This window comes from Mastacembelus armatus, chromosome 17, assembly GCF_900324485.2.
Source record: "Mastacembelus armatus chromosome 17, fMasArm1.2, whole genome shotgun sequence".
In the NCBI taxonomy this organism is placed as follows: domain Eukaryota; kingdom Metazoa; phylum Chordata; class Actinopteri; order Synbranchiformes; family Mastacembelidae; genus Mastacembelus; species Mastacembelus armatus.
Genome location: NC_046649.1, coordinates 11,336,389 through 11,355,606, shown reverse-complemented (window position 1 = coordinate 11,355,606; position 19,218 = coordinate 11,336,389). Strand labels below are relative to the sequence as shown.

Genomic DNA, 19,218 nt, shown 5'->3' with positions numbered 1-19,218 from the left:
TTTCCTATAGGCACCACATCCGCAGGTCTTGGTTTGGTTGATATTTTTTGTAGACTCCACGAAGAAAATACCAGGTCAGCCATCTATCTGTGAGGTGATGGTGCTAACCATTACACCACAATGCCAGCCAAATTGTTATTTATTTTTACTGAAAATAAAACATTGCTTGTCGCTTAAACATGGCTTGTCTTCCCTACCCGTCTAATACTTTTAGGTGGCATGTGACCATCGTCACCTGCATTGTGTAAACATTATATTATCAGATGCACAGGGCCGATCTGTGTGCATCCTTAGCCTTTCATTAAATATAAGTGTTTATACTAGTATACCTGCTTCATCGCTGTCCAGTGTTTTCAGGAGAGCTGTGCTTTCCAACTACACACACATGTTTAGACAAGAGTCAGATTTTATATTCCCCAAGTGCTCCGATCACACCAGAGTAATGGTGCACAGACCTCACATCACTAGGCTCCTTCTGTATAAATAGGAAGACAATTCTCCATAGACTTCTAATTAGCAGTCTGATAGTTTAATTGTTGGGACCTGCTTTGAATGGAACCTGCTTGACTAATACCTAACTACTTTCTCCATGCATGATGCATAGTTTCACAGTTTTGAAGATTTGTATTTTGAATAAAATACAGATTTCTGGCATTATAGTTACGTCAGTCATCTAAAAAAAAAAAAAATTGAAACCCCCAGCATACACACAGTAGACTAATAGTACTACATCGAGTAGGAATCTTTGTTCAGTAGGTACACTTTTGAAATGTAAAACATCTGCATATTCATTTATTCTGGATTTTTATCAATGAGGGAACAAAAACGTTACCATGTGGCCTGAAACACATTTCCAAATAAATGCTAATCATATTTTAGGTTTAAAAATGTAAGTATTCACATTAAAAAATGCGGGAAATAAAAGCGAAGCAGGCTGTACCCCATCATAAGCGTTTCAGGTGCGCAGTGCAGTGCAGTGCCCTCAGCGGGCGGGGATACATGTCATGTGATAGCTGACGTCAGCGTGTCCGTGGCCTTTATCATGTGGCTCCGGAGACCGTCACTGTTGCTTGGTCTACTGGGGAGCAGGGGCGCACTGAGAAGCATGGTGAGCTTATAGAAACATCTTCAGACGGTGTCTTGTTTTGTTTCCTTGCTGTGCTGTTAACATGAGTGTTTACGAAGAGTCCTGCCTGTAGAACAATACCCAGGTCGCACTTCGGACTTATTTTTAAAAGCTGTGCAACGATCAAATGGGTCCGATGTTGTATCCAGTAAGCTAACATTAGCATAGCATCGTGTAAAAAGCGCGAGGCAAAACGTCCACATTTGGGTTCAGTTTAGTTATGGTCTGAGTCTCCTGCGAGTCTCAGCTGTGCAGCCTAGCAAGCTGAAGTCAAAATGGTCGTGTTTTTTTATTATAAAAGCAGGAGTGGCGTTGTTAGCTGGATGTGACGCAACGCTGGCGGCGGTTACACCTGAAGGCGGATTAGACAGCCTGCTGTTTATAATTCATGGTTGATTTAAAATCTGAAGCTAGGGGCTGTAGGTTAACGTCAGGTCAGGAGGGGGTCCACTGTTATGAGTAATCCTTTCATTTCCTCATTTTATCCAGGGTGGTAACTGCGGTACCCGTTATTTACCAAAGCCGCTAACAGTCAGGTCTTTGTTTTGGATGTGATGTTTCCAGCACCTGTGTAAGACGCAGACATGCAGTCTCCCAGTTAACTGGGACTATTAAACCAGAAGCTGTTGTTTCGTGGGTGTAAAGTCAAAGGCAGGGCATGGGTTACGACACAAATGGGCCAAAGTGCATTCAGTAGTAAGAACAGTGACTAACATCCTTGAGTTTCCTCCCATCTAGCTGATTCAGTTTGTTTCTTTGGCCTGGGCTTGCTTTTGCCCTTTAGTTTGCTTTTCATGAAACATGAAACCTCTACCTTCAGCTGTTCTGTCCAGTCACACACGTGGATCTAAATGTGTAATTTAATTTTTCCACTTTTTGCAGTGTGCCCAGGTCACAGACTGGCAGAGTGCCAAGTCAATCTATGAATTTTCTGCCACAGATATTGATGGGAATGAAGTGTCTCTTGACAAATATAGGTAAAATATACTCCTGAATAATCATGTTTCTAAACTTTGAGTCTGACTAGACTCAAATGTTTCATTTAGCTGTTATATATTTACTTCACAAATGTGACGGTATAAGTTTGCAGAATTTTCTGTTTAACATCTTGTTTTTTTTCTGTGTCAGAGGGTATGTGTGCATCATTGTAAATGTAGCCTCTAAATGAGGCAAGACCAGAGTAAACTACACTCAGCTAGCGGGAATGCACGCCTCCTACGCTGATAAAGGTTTACGCATTCTGGGCTTCCCATGCAACCAGTTTGGAGGACAGGTAACAAACAAAACTAGATGAAAACTGTCTGTATGTTTTTATGTGCTGCATCAACACTTTACTCTTGAACTGGATGCTAATCTTAAACTGTTCCTTTCTGTTTGAATGAAGTTGTTTTGGTGGATGTTAGTTATTTAAATGGTTATTCTTCTTTGACCCCATCCACCTTAAACCATCATGTGAGGCTTTGAGCACTGGAAAATGTTATACTATAGCCATATGTGTTAGGTACTGGCTGTGCAAAACAGTCTTTATTTATTTTTTTTTTAAAACCTCTGTTTTTGTGTGTGATCTAGGAGCCAGGCACTGAGGCAGAGATTAAAGAGTTTGCCAAAGGTTACAATGCTGAGTTTGACCTCTTCAGTAAGATTGAGGTGAATGGAGACAATGCTCACCCTCTGTGGAAGTGGATGAAAGCACAGCCCAAAGGCAAGGGAACCCTGGGAAAGTGAGTTGTCCTACTATTGTTTACAGACAATCAGCAGCACTCTTTAGAGGAACATGACTTTAACCGAGAGGTTAGAGATTGTAAATTCTTGAGGACAGATGAGTTGCCCTGTATCTCTGAAATTGATTGTTTAAATGTAAATATTGGTAAACAAAAGCACAAAGGGTCCATTTTAAAATGAGTAACTAAAGTTATTTAGGTTTATGAATCTCATAACTGTAATACTTGGTTGTCAAGTATAATTTTTTTTATAGCCTTTTTTTTTTTTCCCCCCAACAAAGTGTGTTGTGGGAGTGCCTTTTTAAAAAGTTAACCCATCAATTCATAATCTTCTCCAACACAGCCTGATCACTGTTGTTCATTATATTATTCTTAACCCACTTGAATTGTAGCTTAAGCTCAATGGTAATGTCTGCCTTGGCCTTGTGTAGTAATAGTGTTTTCCTTTTTCTACAGTAACATCAAATGGAACTTCACAAAGGTAAATTGCAAATTTGTTGGCAAGTTGCCATAATCCCTTTTTAAAAGCATGTTTAATAAAATTACCTTTTGTGCCACAATTTGATAAAAGTATGTTTGTACTAAAATTGATGTCCTGTACCTCAACAGTTTCTTATAAATAGAGAAGGACAAGTGGTGAAGAGGTATGGCCCAACAGATGATCCTGTCGTAAGTGGCACTTGCTATGATTTCAGTAATTTTGATGTGCATGCTTTAAAATGAATCACCTTTTATATAATGCTGGTGTTTGTAATAGCATCTTGCTGTTGAGTTTATTTTGGCAGTCTGTTTGAATTAAGTTTGTCTGTCTGACAAAGTGAACAATGGCTATAAAAAGGATGGAACTAATGCTTAATAATCAAGTTTTGTAATCAAACACTTCTACTCATTTCTCTGCAGGTGGTGGAGAAGGACCTGCCCACGTACCTGTAAGACTACAGTCTTCCATATATTAGTTTGACTTTGGACCTCTCGCATGGTTCTAAGGGTATTGGTGTGTGTGTGCCTGGACCAATGATGATCTGTTCGTAAACCCATCTTTGGGCAGAGCAGGCCTGATAATCCTCAGCGTGCAACTTAACCTCCAGAGCCCACCCACACCAAAGCCTGTAGACCATATGAGATGACATTTCACTGTTATCCAAAGTGAGAAAACTTCACATATTTCAACCTTAAAACAGCCGTTCCTTTCACTGAACCAAACCTCATCTAGTTTTGTCTGTGCATGTTGGGGTCAGTTTTATGCACAGACATAGGACGCCATATGGTAGTACTATGCTTCTGATATTGTTTACACTAACTTACCGAAGGGCCCACTCTGTACCATGGCCTATTACATAATGATTTTGGAAAATAAATGCTGTCTGGAGCACTGATCTGTCATTTTAGATGCACTTAATAAAAGAATTAAACAGGACTCTGATGTTCAGCTTGTGGCTTTGAGACTGGCTGGTATAATCCACTGTTTTATTTATATATATATATATGTGTGTGTATATACACACACACGTACGTGAGTGTGTGGCTGCAGTAGGTTATTGAGATATTCCACTAACGCAACAAAAACTGGCTTGTCATGTCAGTAATGCCTTGGAGTAACAGAAATAAGGAATGTAATGCTTTATGGTTTTAGTTTTAAGTTTCAATGTGACACCAAGCACATGGTAAACACACATTTAATTTATTAATAGATTGTGGACACTATAGACACTTTTGTTTTTTTAGCTTAACTAAAGTGTTGTCCTGTTAACACTATTATTTGCCTGCCCAGTAGCGCAGGGTTCTGTAAGGACAAACAGTCATTGGCATAGATGCAGTGGATTGTTTGTGGTTCAAATATGAAAACCGTGATAAGTCAAATATAGTAATAAGCTTATGTATTTCAGTGGACACGAATTCTTAATCACGTGTAGACATCTTAATGCTGTTTGTAAAAAGCTGATAACACATTGTCTGTCTGGTCTGTACTATAAATGGTGTCAAAGTGCAGCAAATAGTGCGACCGTCAACAGATTAACATGTGGGATTTCATACAGTGGTTGGCCCCATTAGATACAGGCCTATAAGTATAAATGAAAACGTCAAACATGGCTTCTCCCTTCCCAGCAAACACTGTTTGATGACGCTGTAACTGCGAGTCACTTGTGTGATCCGAGCACCAGCGTCACGCCGCGCACCAGCCGTTGCGTGAGAAAGCTGACGCACAGCAGCAGCAGAGATGATCGGCACCGCTGGCTCTGGACGCGTCGCAGCGACAAGTACGCATTCATGGAGCTGAGCAGGCTGTAATTTTAGCGGTGAATATTAAAGGTGAAATGTTACAATTCGTCATTTGTTCCGAAGCGCATATCGCCGCCGCATCTGCTTCCCACTGAGGAAGGACACGGCCGTGCGTCGTTACCGAGAGCCGTCCGGGAGATGGACGGGAGGGCTGCAGAAACCGAGGATGACGGGACAACGAGCGAGGCAGCGGCCGGCATCTGTTTACAGCTGGACCTGGGCGACAGCGGTTTGTATGACTTTCAGTCAGCTGTAGAGTTTTGGTCACTTAACGACAGACGTGTCAGGTGTTCCTATTATTCTGATGACCGCAGGTCCTCTGGTGATTGAAGTTGACCTGAGTGAGCAGCATCCTACTATATGCGAATGTAACGGATCACATTTTTTCCACTAAGGTAGATTCAGACTATTGTAGTTAACAGTGTCAGTGTCCTACTGAAACACAGGGTGTGCGTACACACACAGTCCCACAAGGCCTGATTTAAAAACAATCTGCTTCATTTTGCCTGAATGAGTGTGAAGCCATTTACTTGCAGGCTACATTCACACATGCATAGTCAATTTTATGCTAGAGCATCAGCTATATCTCTGTATGACACCTGCAGACTGCTCACCATACACTGTAGTGTCATTTTACTCCTTTTCTCAACCTGTCTTCATAATTTTTATTTATTACTTTCCTATGTCTCTCTTCCTCTGCCCAGCTAAATCTGGACTGCTTTATGTAATCTGATATGGAATTATAACATAAATCACACACTAATCCCCTGTGAGGATCAATTCCGAGCTGGGATGCCATGGCTAAAAATGCGCAGTACTGATATGCATGACAGGTTTATGATGTGTATATTCAAATGTTACAGACTAACATGTCTATCCACTAACAAGCTCAAGGTCCAGCAATTTGTATGCATGCTCATGGTTGTGTGTATACTCAGAAAGGCTACATGAAATGTTTGTGCACAAATGATTACTACCTCCACCCCTGTGCAGACAGCCTCGGGACAGCAGCATCTACCACTATGTTTAGTAGCAACAAGCCACCATTTTCTTAGATGATAAGGGAGATAAATTAATCCTCTTCACTATGACACACAGAAGCCTCAAGGCATATTTCTTTAGCACTGACACAAGGAGTTTCATTACAAGATTATATGTATTAAGTGAGCTTTCAGTAAATGTGCAGCCCGGTTCAATTGGATTGGTTTTACAGGTGATAGTAGTAGGTAGTTATTAAAAATGCCATAGTGACTTTGTCTTGTTTGTTGCTTGCAGCTCAGTGGCACATTATTCCACCCTGACCCTAATCCCTGCAGCAGGATATTCCTTCTCATTGTTGTGCCTGACAGGCACTGATGCAGAATTAATCGGCAGGTTACAGGTGTGGGCAGGCGTGTGTGTCCTGTCACTGCACAAAGATGTCCAAAAGAAAGGAAATCAAGGAATCTATTATATGACGATTTACATGTTTTTGGTTGTGCATTCATATTCTGAAGTCTGTTGCCATTGTATTATTTTTAGGTTGTCTAACTCTTTTCACAAGTTTTGGTTCATGCACCAAAATCATTCTTCACCATTCTCTCCATAACAATTGCATGGACTGTCATGAAATTTGGTACAAATATTAATTTCCCTATGATGAACTGCAGCATGTCCTGACTTTTAATAGAATTTGTCTAGTGCTTTGGTTTATGCCAAACGACCTGAAAAACTAATGTTGTTCCATCCTCAGACATACTCAGTGCTAATTAGCAAATGTTAGCATATCAAGCTTATTAAACTACACTGATGATCATAGTAAATATTATATCTGCATCACATCAGCATGTTAACAGTGTCATTATTAGTATGTTTGCTTGGTGGTGTTAGTATTAAGCTGCTCTGCCGCTCACAGAGCCATTAGCTTTTACTGTTGTCAGTGTTTATAACCAAATATGTCACATGTTAGTTTGACTTTCTGACAGTTCACATTATATGAGTCTTGCAGTGTTTGCATCTACAGGCCCATCTGTGACAGGTCATAATTATACAGTTAATTAGATTGTACATTAACTATTAATGTATTGTGTTTTGCATTAGTTACAGCAACATCTGTTACAGTGTATGCTTTAACATGGTTTATAGAGTCATTAGCCCTGCTCTGACAGCAGCACTTCCTTAATCTTTCCCCTCACATGACCTGAAATTTAGATGAAAACCAAGTCGTTTGTGGTGCTGTTAAATACCGGAACTGTCTCTTTTCGCATTTGCTTCTTTCTTTCCTGTTCTCTCATCTTCTTCTACACACAGATACAGTCAGCTTCCATTTTTCGTGTCGGCTAGAAAGATTCTTCCTAATCCTTTTGTGTGATTGGTTGATGGTGTGATCTGTCGAGCTCAGCCAATGACAGCACTAAGATTAGGGAGGAAGTCAATCCAATAGAGTTTTTACCTTCCCTGTACAAATCTGACTGATCCAGGAATAGAAAACACTGACTGCATGCTGCAGTGCTTTGAATGCTCAATGTCAGGTTTTGGTTTAGTCAGGAATTTTGCTGCATGTTTTGTTTTTTTCTGGATTATCAAACATTAAACAACCTGTAACATCTAGGTATTGACTTCTTCTGCTGGTGAGTTAACCACCAATTTATTTGGCACAAGGTTGACAAAGTTAAATTAGTATGGAATCTGTTGAATTAGCTTTTAGGTTGTAATAAACAGTAACATAAAATAAACATTTGTTTTTCCAGTTGTCACATATTTGGATGATCATGTGTAGATTTATCTACTATCATATCTATCTATCATATTGAATGATTGCACATTGTACATTTCTTCAAATCATGAGCAGTTTTTCTGCTGATTTTGTTTGACTTGAAGCTGGTGGGTATTCTGTGTTTGTCAAAGGTTTTAGATGAAAACACAATGCTCTTGCTAAATTAATGTTAAATAAATACATAAATAGGAGAATATGTATGTGCCCCAATAGGAGGTTTTTGTTTTTGGTTTTTTTTTTGATAGTGCTGTAGGATAAGTCTCATGTAGTGGGTTTAGTGACTACATCTGGGGTAACAATCACCATCCCAAATGTGAGTGTGGTGTAAAAGCCTACAGTGCCTGCTACGTCATGTTAAATAACGTACTGATCTTGGTGCTTGACAACCAATTTCTCCTGCACCTTCTCTCCCTCTCTATGTCCACAGATCCAGCCAAGAAAGAGCAGGTAACAGAGGTGAGGGGCTACTTCACATTATACACATGCTGTGTTACTTTCTTAGTTGCTTTCCCTTCTTTGGTCTGTATTGGTTTGCTGCAGGGCTAATTTGACATCTTTCTCCGTGCCAGATGCCGTCCCCTTTTGGAGCAGGCCCAGCCCATGAGAAAAAGATTGGCCACAGGAGGGTAGATGCCTCTGGAGAGACAACGTACAAGAAGGTAGGCTTTTCGTTTTCATCCGTCTCTCTTTTAGGTTTTAGTTTGGTTTTGCATCACGATTTCATCACCTACTTTCCACCCACATCTTACACTGCTGTTCTGCTCTCTGTGCTCCTCCTCCAGACCACCTCCTCTGCTTTGAAAGGAGCCATCCAGCTGGGCATTGGATATACTGTTGGCAACCTCAGCTCCAAGCCTGAGAGAGATGTCCTCATGCAGGATTTCTACGTGGTTGAAAGCATCTTTTTCCCCAGGTGTGTTTGTGAGTGGATATATATATATATATATATATATATATTCATGTGAATATGTGTGCGCCAAGTATCCAATATAATCTTTTGTCCTTTTACTCTTCTACTTTGCTCCACACAGTGAAGGCAGTAACCTCACACCAGCTCACCATTTCCCTGACTTCAGGTTTAAAACCTATGCCCCTGTGGCCTTCCGCTACTTCAGAGAGCTGTTTGGAATCCGACCCGATGACTACCTGGTGACGTTTCTATTTTCTTTTATGACTCAAAATACATTGAGAATATCTGAATGCCTTATAAAACGCAGTAAAAGCGAAGTGCTATGACATAAAACATCACCATTGAAGCATTTGCACATCACCTATAATGGTCAGCTGTTAACATTAAACCTGTTATTTTGTTGTTTTATTGAACTGCCAAATCATAATATCAATTACATAGTTGGAACTGAGGCAGCGTAGGTGAGTATTATATACTCCATCAGGTAATAGCAATAGACAACTTTCTATTAAAATATATGTAGAGCTGCAGTACCCAACTACACTGCTAAACCTGGAAATTTGTCAGTTTATCGATCTCAAAAATCTGTGTTTTGTATCACGTGCATGTTACATTTTATTTCCTGGGCTAATAGGTCACACTGTATGATATGCCCTTGATAGATATACTGTAGATTTGTCTCATGGTTTTCACATCAGCCTTCTATTGATATTAGGATGAACGTTAAATGGCCAAAACCATGACAATATTGTGGCACGTACATGAACACAAAAAGAACTGTTGAATATTCCTTCACACATTTTGCATGGTTTGATGAATGCACACATGCACACTCACAAGGTGACCTACAGTGTACTCAACTTCACCTTTAAGCTCACATTCTAGCTTTGCCAGAGGGAGATTAGCAGACTAAAGCTTTCTTTTTTTAAATTCCAAGTAGTTGCAGGAGGCAGTCAGAAAGTAATTTGCATTTGTGTTTGCATGTGGAGGAACTGCATACCAGTATAATTGCATTGTGTTGACTAAACCATAGACAATTGAATTACTTAAATCAACAAAAAGCTATGGGCACTTTCTTAACTTTATTTTTCTAGTAACTCTCCAGCCTCAAAACACATTTACAGAACTGATTTCATTATTATTATTAGCAGTATTAAAGTCCTATTGGCTCTATGTCACTATTGGAGTGTAAGTGTTTCGGTTTAGCTACAGCATGTGCAGTTTAATATTGTTTCCTTTAGTTTAACACAATTCCTGCTACTGCAGACAGTATTCAGGACCAGCCAAGCGAAACATTTCCATAGTGAAATTAATAACATCACCAAGAGTACTAATACAGTACTATGTTAGGGCATAAATGTCATAATATAGTGCAGTCTACACTCCTAGCAATGTGTAATTCCTCCCACCTACATCCAGAAAGCCTTTTCGTGCATAGCAGGGTCAATGCACTCGCACTCTTAAAAGACAGTTCCCTTTTTTCTGCTGATGAGCAATGCCATGGGAGTGGGTAGATATATTCGCCATTTGGTTGGCTATTTGAAAGCTCTGTTGGATGCGATATTAACAGTGAAATGCCCTTAACGATGAAATTACAAGCTTGGGTGAAACAAACAACGTTTCGCAAATGACATTTAATGACATTTGCAACAGCCCTCTTTGTCAGATGGTCAAACGATTCATTCTTTCCATCAATTTTAGGTCAATTTGTCGTCCTTTAAGCAAAAGCAATTTAAAATCTAATCTGCTTCTGTCCCTCTGTGTCTTTTCTGTTTAGTATTCTCTATGTAATGAACCACTGATCGAGTTGACAAATCCAGGAGCTAGTGGTTCCATATTCTACGTAACTAGGGATGATGAGTTTATCATTAAAACTGTACAGCACAAGGAGGCCGAGTTTCTACAAAAACTGCTTCCTGGATACTATATGGTAAGTCTCATTCATCAGAACCATTTCAGTTGCAGCTTTAATATTTAGTATAAATGGTTCAAACAAACTAATTTAGAGATCTAGTCATTTTAAACTACAAACGTATCTCCTGCAAATGTTACATTTCTGCTGAATCAGTGTTAAGAATTTCTGCTGAACTTGAAAATTGTAATTCTAATTGTAAAATTAAGCCTTGTTGGTTTAGTAGTAGTAAGTCTGTTCAGAGATTAGAACGTGTGGGGGTTGGGGCATCTGCGTAGCAGCAGCTGAAACTTGTAGTCATCCTTATCCCCTTATCCTACCCCCTGGTGTTGGCCCCAGTCTGCAGTGATGCCAGCAGGTCCCTGTGTGATAGACAAGAGAGGTTGTACTGGACTGAGACCCAGGTTAAGTACACCTTAACAGGCTAAGCATGCACAACATAGAGATACATTAGTGAGACTTATGGCGAGTCACACTGAGCAACAAAGTGTATGTTAGGGGGGCCAAACACAGTGACTATACCAACTTCTAAATAAAACATGTTTATTGCTCCCTGTCTCTCTGCTAATACCTGCTGCGTCAATCTGTCCCCAGAACCTGAACCAGAACCCTCGGACTTTGTTGCCCAAGTTCTTTGGCCTCTACTGTGTCCAGTGTGGGGGCAAGAACATCAGAGTTGTTGTGATGAACAATATTTTACCACGCTCTGTACGCATGCACCTCAAGTTTGATCTCAAGGGCTCCACGTACAAGAGGCGAGCTTCCAAGAAGGAAAGAGACAAGTCCAAACCTACTTTTAAAGACCTGGACTTTCTGAGCGACATTCCTGATGGCCTCACTCTAGACCAGGACATGTACAGTGCACTGGTCAAAACTCTGCAGCGAGACTGCCTTGTGAGAGAGAGAAGGGGGGGTGGGGAGGGGTGTTTGTAATGCATGTGTTTATTTGTGGCACACACTGAAAAAATTGTAATTTTCTTATGAGCTTTGGAAATGTTTTGAAATATCATGTATACATTTCATTTCAGGTTCTGGAGAGTTTTAAGATTATGGACTACAGTTTACTGCTTGGGATCCACAACAAGACCCAAGCAGAACGAGAACAACAGTCACAGGGTTCTCCTGCAGGAGGTGGGGATGAGAAGAGGCCTGCAGCCCAGAGAGCCTTGTATTCCACTGCAATGGAGTCTATACAGGGAGGCTCAACATGCAGGGACACACTGGACCACGATGACACGTAAGTCACTGTTTCATAATGTCTGCCTTTATCACCACTTTTAGACAAATGATAGTAATGGTCTGTCTCTTTGTAGCATGGGTGGTATTCCTGCCGTTGGTGGTAAAGGAGAGCGCCTCCTACTGTTCATTGGAATAATTGACATTCTGCAGTCGTACAGGTGGGAAACAAAAATGCTGAAGGTAAAAAAATCTATAGGGTTGAGCCATGTAATATTAGCAAGCAAATATATTAGCTCTTTGATATTTGGTAATACTAACAGGCAGAAGTGACTATAATAGTATTACAAGCATCTACATGCATTTAAGAAAATGTAACCCTAACCCTCAACCCGCAGCCTGACATGACAACACATTAAGTAAAAGTTGGATTATTCTCTAGTTTTACAGTCAGGAAACTGGATCCCAGTAATTCAGGTGCAATGTGTCAGCAAGGAACATAAAAAGATGGAGAGAGAGAGAAAAAGACCTATGATAATATCTTTAAATAATAAAGATAATAAAATAACTAGAGGTTTTATTTACTGTGGATATAAAGTGGTATAAGTGGCTTAATATTAAATCCAGTTTTTAAAACTATGTCGTAAAATGTACATTGCAAATGGGACTGTAGCCACACATTCAGCCCTGAGTTGCGAGGTAACCACAGTAAGTCACTGAATAAATTCAAATATGTAATTTAATTGTCTTGTCTGACAGACTGATTAAGAAACTGGAGCACTCCTGGAAGTCCCTCATCCATGACGGGGTGAGTAGCTTTCACAGGACTGATATGTAATAGTCTGTATCCAAGCACAGCAAACCTTATGAAACCATACAGTATTTTCTCTTATTTTGTCGCTATGTTTGTCTTCTATGTAATGAGTTAATCCCCATAATAGCTGTCTATGAGAACATTATTAATATTTACTATACTCTGTGTGTTTGCGGCCTCTGTCTCACCCAACAGGACACAGTGTCAGTTCACAGACCTGGATTTTATGCTGAGAGGTTTTACAAATTCTGTAGCACCACTGTCTTCAAGAAGAGCTCTTGTGAGTCTGCAAATGTGCATGAAATATATAAACACCTCTGTTATAGTTAATGATAACAATGCTTAATTATTTAGTTTTCCTCTGCATTAATTTGCATGTTTTACTTTCTGGAAAGAAAGTACAGATGTGGCCTTTTTTTCACAGCATTGCGATCCTCTCCGTCTAAGAGGGGCAGAGGGGCTCTCTCCATGTCCAAGTCTAGTGCTGGAACTGGTTCAACTGGGCAGCGCCCCTCATTGAGTGATGAGAGACAGGAAAACCTGGACAACTTGGAGAATCTACGTGGAGCTCGCATCTTCCCCATGCTGGAGGATAACGGTAGGACTTCTTGTAAACTACACCAGTCAACATGTCAAGTGGAAATGTGATATTTAATGTAAAGCAGCTGAATTCATTAGTCTGAGGACAATGTCTTTAGACTTTTGTCCCTGTTTTTAAAGGTTAGTTGCCCTCAATAGTGAGGAAACAGCCATGCAACATGCTAATGCTGCTTGAAAACTGTAGTAGAAAATTAAGCATGAACTGGTGCATGCAGAATTTTCTTTGTATTAAGTATTTCTGAACTTGGCACGCTATTATCTCCAATGCTCCACAGTTAAGTGCTTCACTCTCTATTTAAAGCAAATTAACAAATAATGATCCCTGGGGAGAAATAGATGTGTAGGAGCAGAATATCCCCAATAGCAACAGGATTAAAGAAAAAGTGAAACTTAAAAAATCAAGATTAGATGTGCTTAGATAAACACTTTAGAAAAGTATAGTGTGTGAGAAATGCCATTAATAATAGCACTAGAATAAAGAGCTACCTTGAGTGCAAAGGACATATCAAAAGTAAACATGCTGTGTTTACCTCCGTATTTAGTTGTATTCATGGGGATAAGAAATTAAAAGAATATGAATCTGAAGATGCAATCAGGCTAACTGCGTAAATTAGCAAAGAAAATGAAATAAAAGTTGTGATGAATAGAGTTATAGGCTCCAGGAGATCCCTGTGACCCTAAATAGGAATAAATGGGTATAGGTGATGGATGCATGAATGATGGATGAATGATGGATGGATGAGTAGAGTTGCCCAGCAGATCAGCAGCTCTGGGACAGTACTCATCAGTGACTGCCTGAGGTATAGTGTTATACAGCTGAAGTGAATAGTTAAGGACTCACACATGTGTATGCTTCCCGATGCTTAATTTTAGTTATTTTTTTTACTAAAGCCTGTTCTGTCTGTTTTCTTTCTGTATTATCCCTCTTTGACACGGCTCATGATTTCTTAATTATGCCACTCAGGAAGAGAGCCACCCTGTACTCCTCCTTCATTTGAAGATGCTACCACAGCATCTATTGCTACCACACTCTCCTCTAACAACTCCTTACCCACCTCCCCCTTTGATACACCAGAGCACCCACGCTGCAGGAGGCACATTCATTCACCATGTGTGGCTAGGTGAGAATAACTATATGAATTTGAAAAGTCATACTAGTTTAGTGGGATGACCCTAACCCTTTCTCATCTGTTATCTACACCTTTCCTGACCTTTGTTTTCTCACATACTTTCAGGTCACAGAAGGAGATAGTTGAGGTTCATGAGGAAAAGCAGGACACCATAACAGTGGAGGTGGAGCTCAGGTACATACATGTACAGCAGCAGCACATTAGGAAACATCCATAACTATCTTTATAGCAGTATTTTAACAGTATTCTTTGTCTCTTGATACAGTAAAATCCCAAAGAGCACAGAGCTCACACAGATGACAGAAATGACCTCCCCCAGTCATCTGTCACCTGATCGTGAGCCCCGTGTCATTGCTTCTTCCACTCCTCCCTCTTCCAGTCCATCCTCAGCATATTCCTCCTCTACCCTTCCTCCTTCCTTTGTGTCTTCCTCCTCCACTGCTCAGCCAGCTGGACAGTCATCCTCCACACTTTGTTCATCCATCCGTCCATCCACCAAACCACTCACCTCTCCCACAGCCACTTCCACACTTTCATCTCCAGTCTGTCCTTCATTCGGACAATCTACACTTCCCACTTCAGCTCCTAACACCACCACCCTCCCTCCTGCCTCGGCATTTACTCCCATCTGCAACACATCTCCTCACTCCTCCACCCCAAACACCTCTCACCGTCTCCCCTCGACACCTCCCTCCTCCGTCCCTCCGAGCCCCCAGGTGCCTCATCAGGGTCCGCGTCCGCCGTGCAGTCACCTGTCTGTGTCCAGCAGCCACAACTCACTGGATGGGGAGGTGCAGGTGTCCGACATCTACTTTGTAAGTCATGGTTATCGCTGGGATTTAGTATTTGATTATTTTTACATTTTTTTGAGGATGGTGAGGCACATGCCACGTAAGCCATAATGAAATGAAAGGTGAATTTGGCATAAGCATGGAAGACAGTAAGAGTAGACAATAAGAAGACATAAAATTACATATACATGTTGCCATTACATTTATGAATGAGTCCATGCTCAGAGAATAAAGATACTTTTTTCTTCCTCTGTTTTTCTTTGATCCACTGGGTCTCCTGCAGTGGCCCAGTCAGGACAGCGTGGTAGAGTTATGATGGTGAGGGGAGTGTGTGTTTGCACGAACTACAGGGTGTCTCTTGCTGTCCAAAATACCGTTTTTTTCTGAAACACAAGGCTGCCACCAGTCATAGTTCATGCTTTTGAATGTATCAGCAAAACACTGGGGTTGTCTTTCATTCACAGCATGATGTATCTAAATCTGTCAATCTGCATTTATGCGCCCTGCCAATGTTATGCACAGCGCAACATAATTCCCTCTTTTGTGTGAATTTCTTGTTCTATTATTGCATTCATTCTCCAGCTACGCATTCTTTTCTCCCTATCTATAATAACCACTTCTGTTTTCTCATCATCCGTCACATTTTTCCTTTGTTGTATATTAATACATTGAATTTCCTTTATTTTTCTGTGTGCGCATCATATGCATACAGTGTTTAAGTTCATCTGTGTGTGTGTGTCCATCTATCAGTATGCAGATGGCAGATATTGGGTGTACTCTCCAGTTCTTGGCCGTCGTAAGCTAAACTCTAGCTCAAGTTACAATGTAAGTCACCGCACAGGTAGTCAGAGTCATTTGTAATGTTAGATGTTCCCACAACCCATTGTAATGCAGGTAACTGTTCCGTTTGGGTTGTCACAATCACCATTGCTTATGGATCTTCTGAAGTACTTAAGAATAAAGCTACAGTGCATTTTACATGGGTTTAATTAAAGTCTGCACAAAGGTGTTCTGTATGAAAGCTGCAGCTTCTTAAGGACCATCTTGTGCATTTATGGTGAATGCATCTCTATGCAACACATTAACATAAAGAAAGACATTAAAATGTTTGAGGAGCTTGTATCTACGGTTAGTTGCCTGTAGCTTCTGTGGTCTCTGTGCTTTTAGTGACCCCCTCAAGCTTCCACCCTGTAGCACAGAGGAGCTGAAGAGGTGATTAATGTTGTCAGTTCTAGGCTAAAATGAAATACCTGTCACTTGGTACTTTTTAAAAGTACCTGAAAACATGGTTTCTAATTTTTTGTATCATGCCTGAGGTTTTTAGATTAAACTGCACTTTCAGGTAATGAGAGACACGTCTCCATGTGAAGGAATTAATTAAAGTATGACAAACGAAAAGTACATTTGTCTAACAGTAGTAAGCAATCATAGTCTGGTCATTTGCACACTACCTGCAGTTAATTTAGGTCTCTTTGGAGTCCCCAGCATGCAAAATTGTGTGCAGCTTGTCTGGGGAATGATAAATTTTCCTCTCTCCAACCAATCTTCCCATTTGTCTACTTTCTACTGCTGCCCTCTATTGGTTCAGACTCAGGAGGACCGGGGCTGGGTGTATTCTCCTCTGCATTACGGCTCAGAGTCTGGAAGGGCCTCAGATGGGGAGAGTGAGACAGTACGTGTGCAGTTCATTCATCATCTAGAGTTAATTGATAGAACAGGAGATTTACATTTGTTTGCTATGCTCCTATTAGCATCTCTCATATTAATCATCTGTCTCTCTCACTCTATTTCTTTTTCAGTAACCCAGAGTGGAGGCATCAGTGATGGGTGGAGCAAAAATAATGTGTCAATGTGCAGAAGCTGTGAGGATTTAAATTCATGTCACCAGGACACTATGAAGATTTAATCCTGGTTGCCCAAGCTGCATGTAGGAACTTGCTTTGCCAGCTGTGATAGAGGCTAAAGGAATGAACTTAAACACATCTAAGTGAAGAATCAAGATACAAATATAAACTGAAACAAACACGCAGAACAAAAGAAGCAATTATAAAATTGTATGCAAACACGTCATAAAGGAGCAAATCATGGGCAATTTGACTGACACCATGGAGAGAAATAAACCACATGGTACAGTCAGCTGATTGGCACTGTGAATGATTTGGGTATGAGTCAGGTATTGTTGCATTCAAAATGCCTGCTGTGGGGGTTTTTAGTGTTACTGAGTCACACCACACAGTTCTGGCTATGCAATATGGACATATGTGTTATCAGTCTCTTTTTCACTGAGTTTGAGTTTATTCATGCATTTATTTTTCATTAGGGACTGTGTATAACTTTATTAGCACTTTATCAACGTACATGTGGCTGAAATTTTGTATTTTTTGTCATTTTATCATCAGTTATTGTGTAAAGCCCCACTCAAACACATCTCTATCCACTGATGTTTGGAGGTCCACTCAAAAAACTGATCTGACAATGAATGGTTGTGTTCAAAATGCCTTATTGACAAACCTATTTTCATAACTCTTTTTGACATTTCGGTCACATGTAATAATTTTAAAAAACTGAAAAATAAGAGAATATTTTATTGAGTAAATAAATCTTTAACGCGGAGTTAAAACAATAGCGGCACCTTTTCATTATTTAGAGCAACGACATCAAGTGAGCAAAGGACAAAAAAAAAAAAAACTGAATCCAATTATCTTTTGTAAATTGTAGATAAGCTGCATGTGTGTTCTTAATCACATGCATGTAAATCTGGATGTGCCCTTTATGTGTATGCCTGTGCATGTGTTTGCATGCATATGATGTGTGATTGGGGGAGATGTTAAGTATAAGATGTTTCTGTCCTTCGTATTTGTCAAACTTCCATTTGTTGTTATAGGCCATGAAAGTCAGACCCAGCTATAAGCATGTTGTCTGTGAGAAATGTGAAATAATAAATATCCCACATCTTTAGATGACACTTCAGTTTTATGTACAGTTCGATGAGAAAAGACAGCAATAGCTTTCTTCTTCCATATGTGGTGATGCTTGTTGCAATAAGACTGACCATGATTAAACTTTCTGGTAGTGGTGAGCATTGTTTACTGTATTATTTACTGAAGTTACCGTCTTTTAGACAGTAGTGTTTGTATCTGTCACTGTCTAAAAGAAAATAAAGATTATATTGTGTAAATAATAATTGTTGTTAGTGTTTTTCTACAATGATCAGATTTATAAACCTGCCAAAAAAAGAGAATATATTTGCTTTTAGTGATATTTACATAATTATCCCACTAGATGGTGCCAAAATGTCTTCAAAAACATTTTTCTCAGCTCTGACAGATCTTGGTTTTTGAGCTATGAATACTGTGTCACTCTTACTTACACTTAAACATGAAATTGTACAAAGACACATGCTGATCTATAAGCTGCCTATAGGCCACAATTCAATTTATTGTATTCTTAATGGACCATCAAAGAGAGGCCTGTACTTATAGCCTCATACCTCACCCCTCCACATCATACTGAAGGGTCTCTGCATTAACTTCATTATTGTGTACAGTGTATGTGTGTGTATCTGTGCTCTTGTTTTTCTATTGTGGCGGGGACCACTACCTGACATATCACTCACACCGTGGAGACCAGTTTTCTCCATGGGGTCCAGGTCTCGGTCAGCATTGCACAAGCATTGCAATCAATAGAAAACAGCCTCCTGATATGCCTAGTGCAGCTTTTTTTTAAAAAGAAATTAAGGGAAAGGGTAGATTTTCCAGACGTGTGTTTCACACAGTGCCTTTAGTGGTCGTGGATGGTATTGCAAGTATGTGAATTGGCATTGGTGAGGCCCATTTTCCTGACAAAGTGTGAAAGTGTGCATATGAGAAAACTTTAATGAAAATTATTATAGTCTGTGCACTTTATATGAAAAGTCTTTTTATGATATGAAATTAATTTGCATAAAATCAGCAAGGGGACCCATGTTATTACCATTATGTAATTTAAAGCAGATTAAAACCAC

At 40.0% G+C, this 19,218-nt stretch overlaps 2 protein-coding genes across 5 annotated transcripts; both read left to right on the top strand.

Annotated features, from left to right (window-relative positions):
• Positions 1–1,016: 1,016 nt before the first annotated feature.
• On the top strand, positions 1,017–4,264 carry LOC113134969 (phospholipid hydroperoxide glutathione peroxidase-like). The gene is made up of 7 exons (XM_026314595.1): positions 1,017–1,108; positions 2,009–2,103; positions 2,255–2,399; positions 2,696–2,847; positions 3,304–3,328; positions 3,457–3,516; positions 3,748–4,264. The coding sequence occupies exons 1-7, from the start codon at positions 1,043–1,045 to the stop codon at positions 3,778–3,780; spliced, it is 576 nt and encodes a 191-aa protein (XP_026170380.1). The 5' UTR covers positions 1,017–1,042; the 3' UTR covers positions 3,781–4,264.
• An 829-nt stretch (positions 4,265–5,093) lies between these two features.
• Positions 5,094–17,876, top strand: LOC113134239 (phosphatidylinositol 4-phosphate 5-kinase type-1 gamma-like). Of its 4 annotated transcripts, XM_026313498.1 has the most exons (18): positions 5,094–5,356; positions 8,310–8,338; positions 8,452–8,541; positions 8,665–8,795; positions 8,914–9,031; positions 10,570–10,722; positions 11,299–11,598; positions 11,733–11,941; positions 12,018–12,101; positions 12,640–12,688; positions 12,890–12,974; positions 13,119–13,292; positions 14,259–14,415; positions 14,530–14,598; positions 14,690–15,239; positions 15,966–16,040; positions 16,804–16,887; positions 17,015–17,876. In XM_026313498.1, the coding sequence occupies exons 1-18, from the start codon at positions 5,266–5,268 to the stop codon at positions 17,015–17,017; spliced, it is 2,451 nt and encodes an 816-aa protein (XP_026169283.1). In that variant the 5' UTR covers positions 5,094–5,265; the 3' UTR covers positions 17,018–17,876. The 4 variants fall into 4 exon arrangements, with proteins under 4 accessions (XP_026169283.1, XP_026169284.1, XP_026169286.1 ...); XM_026313499.1 differs by lacking the exon at positions 15,966–16,040; XM_026313501.1 differs by lacking the exons at positions 15,966–16,040; positions 16,804–16,887.
• Positions 17,877–19,218: the final 1,342 nt, after the last annotated feature.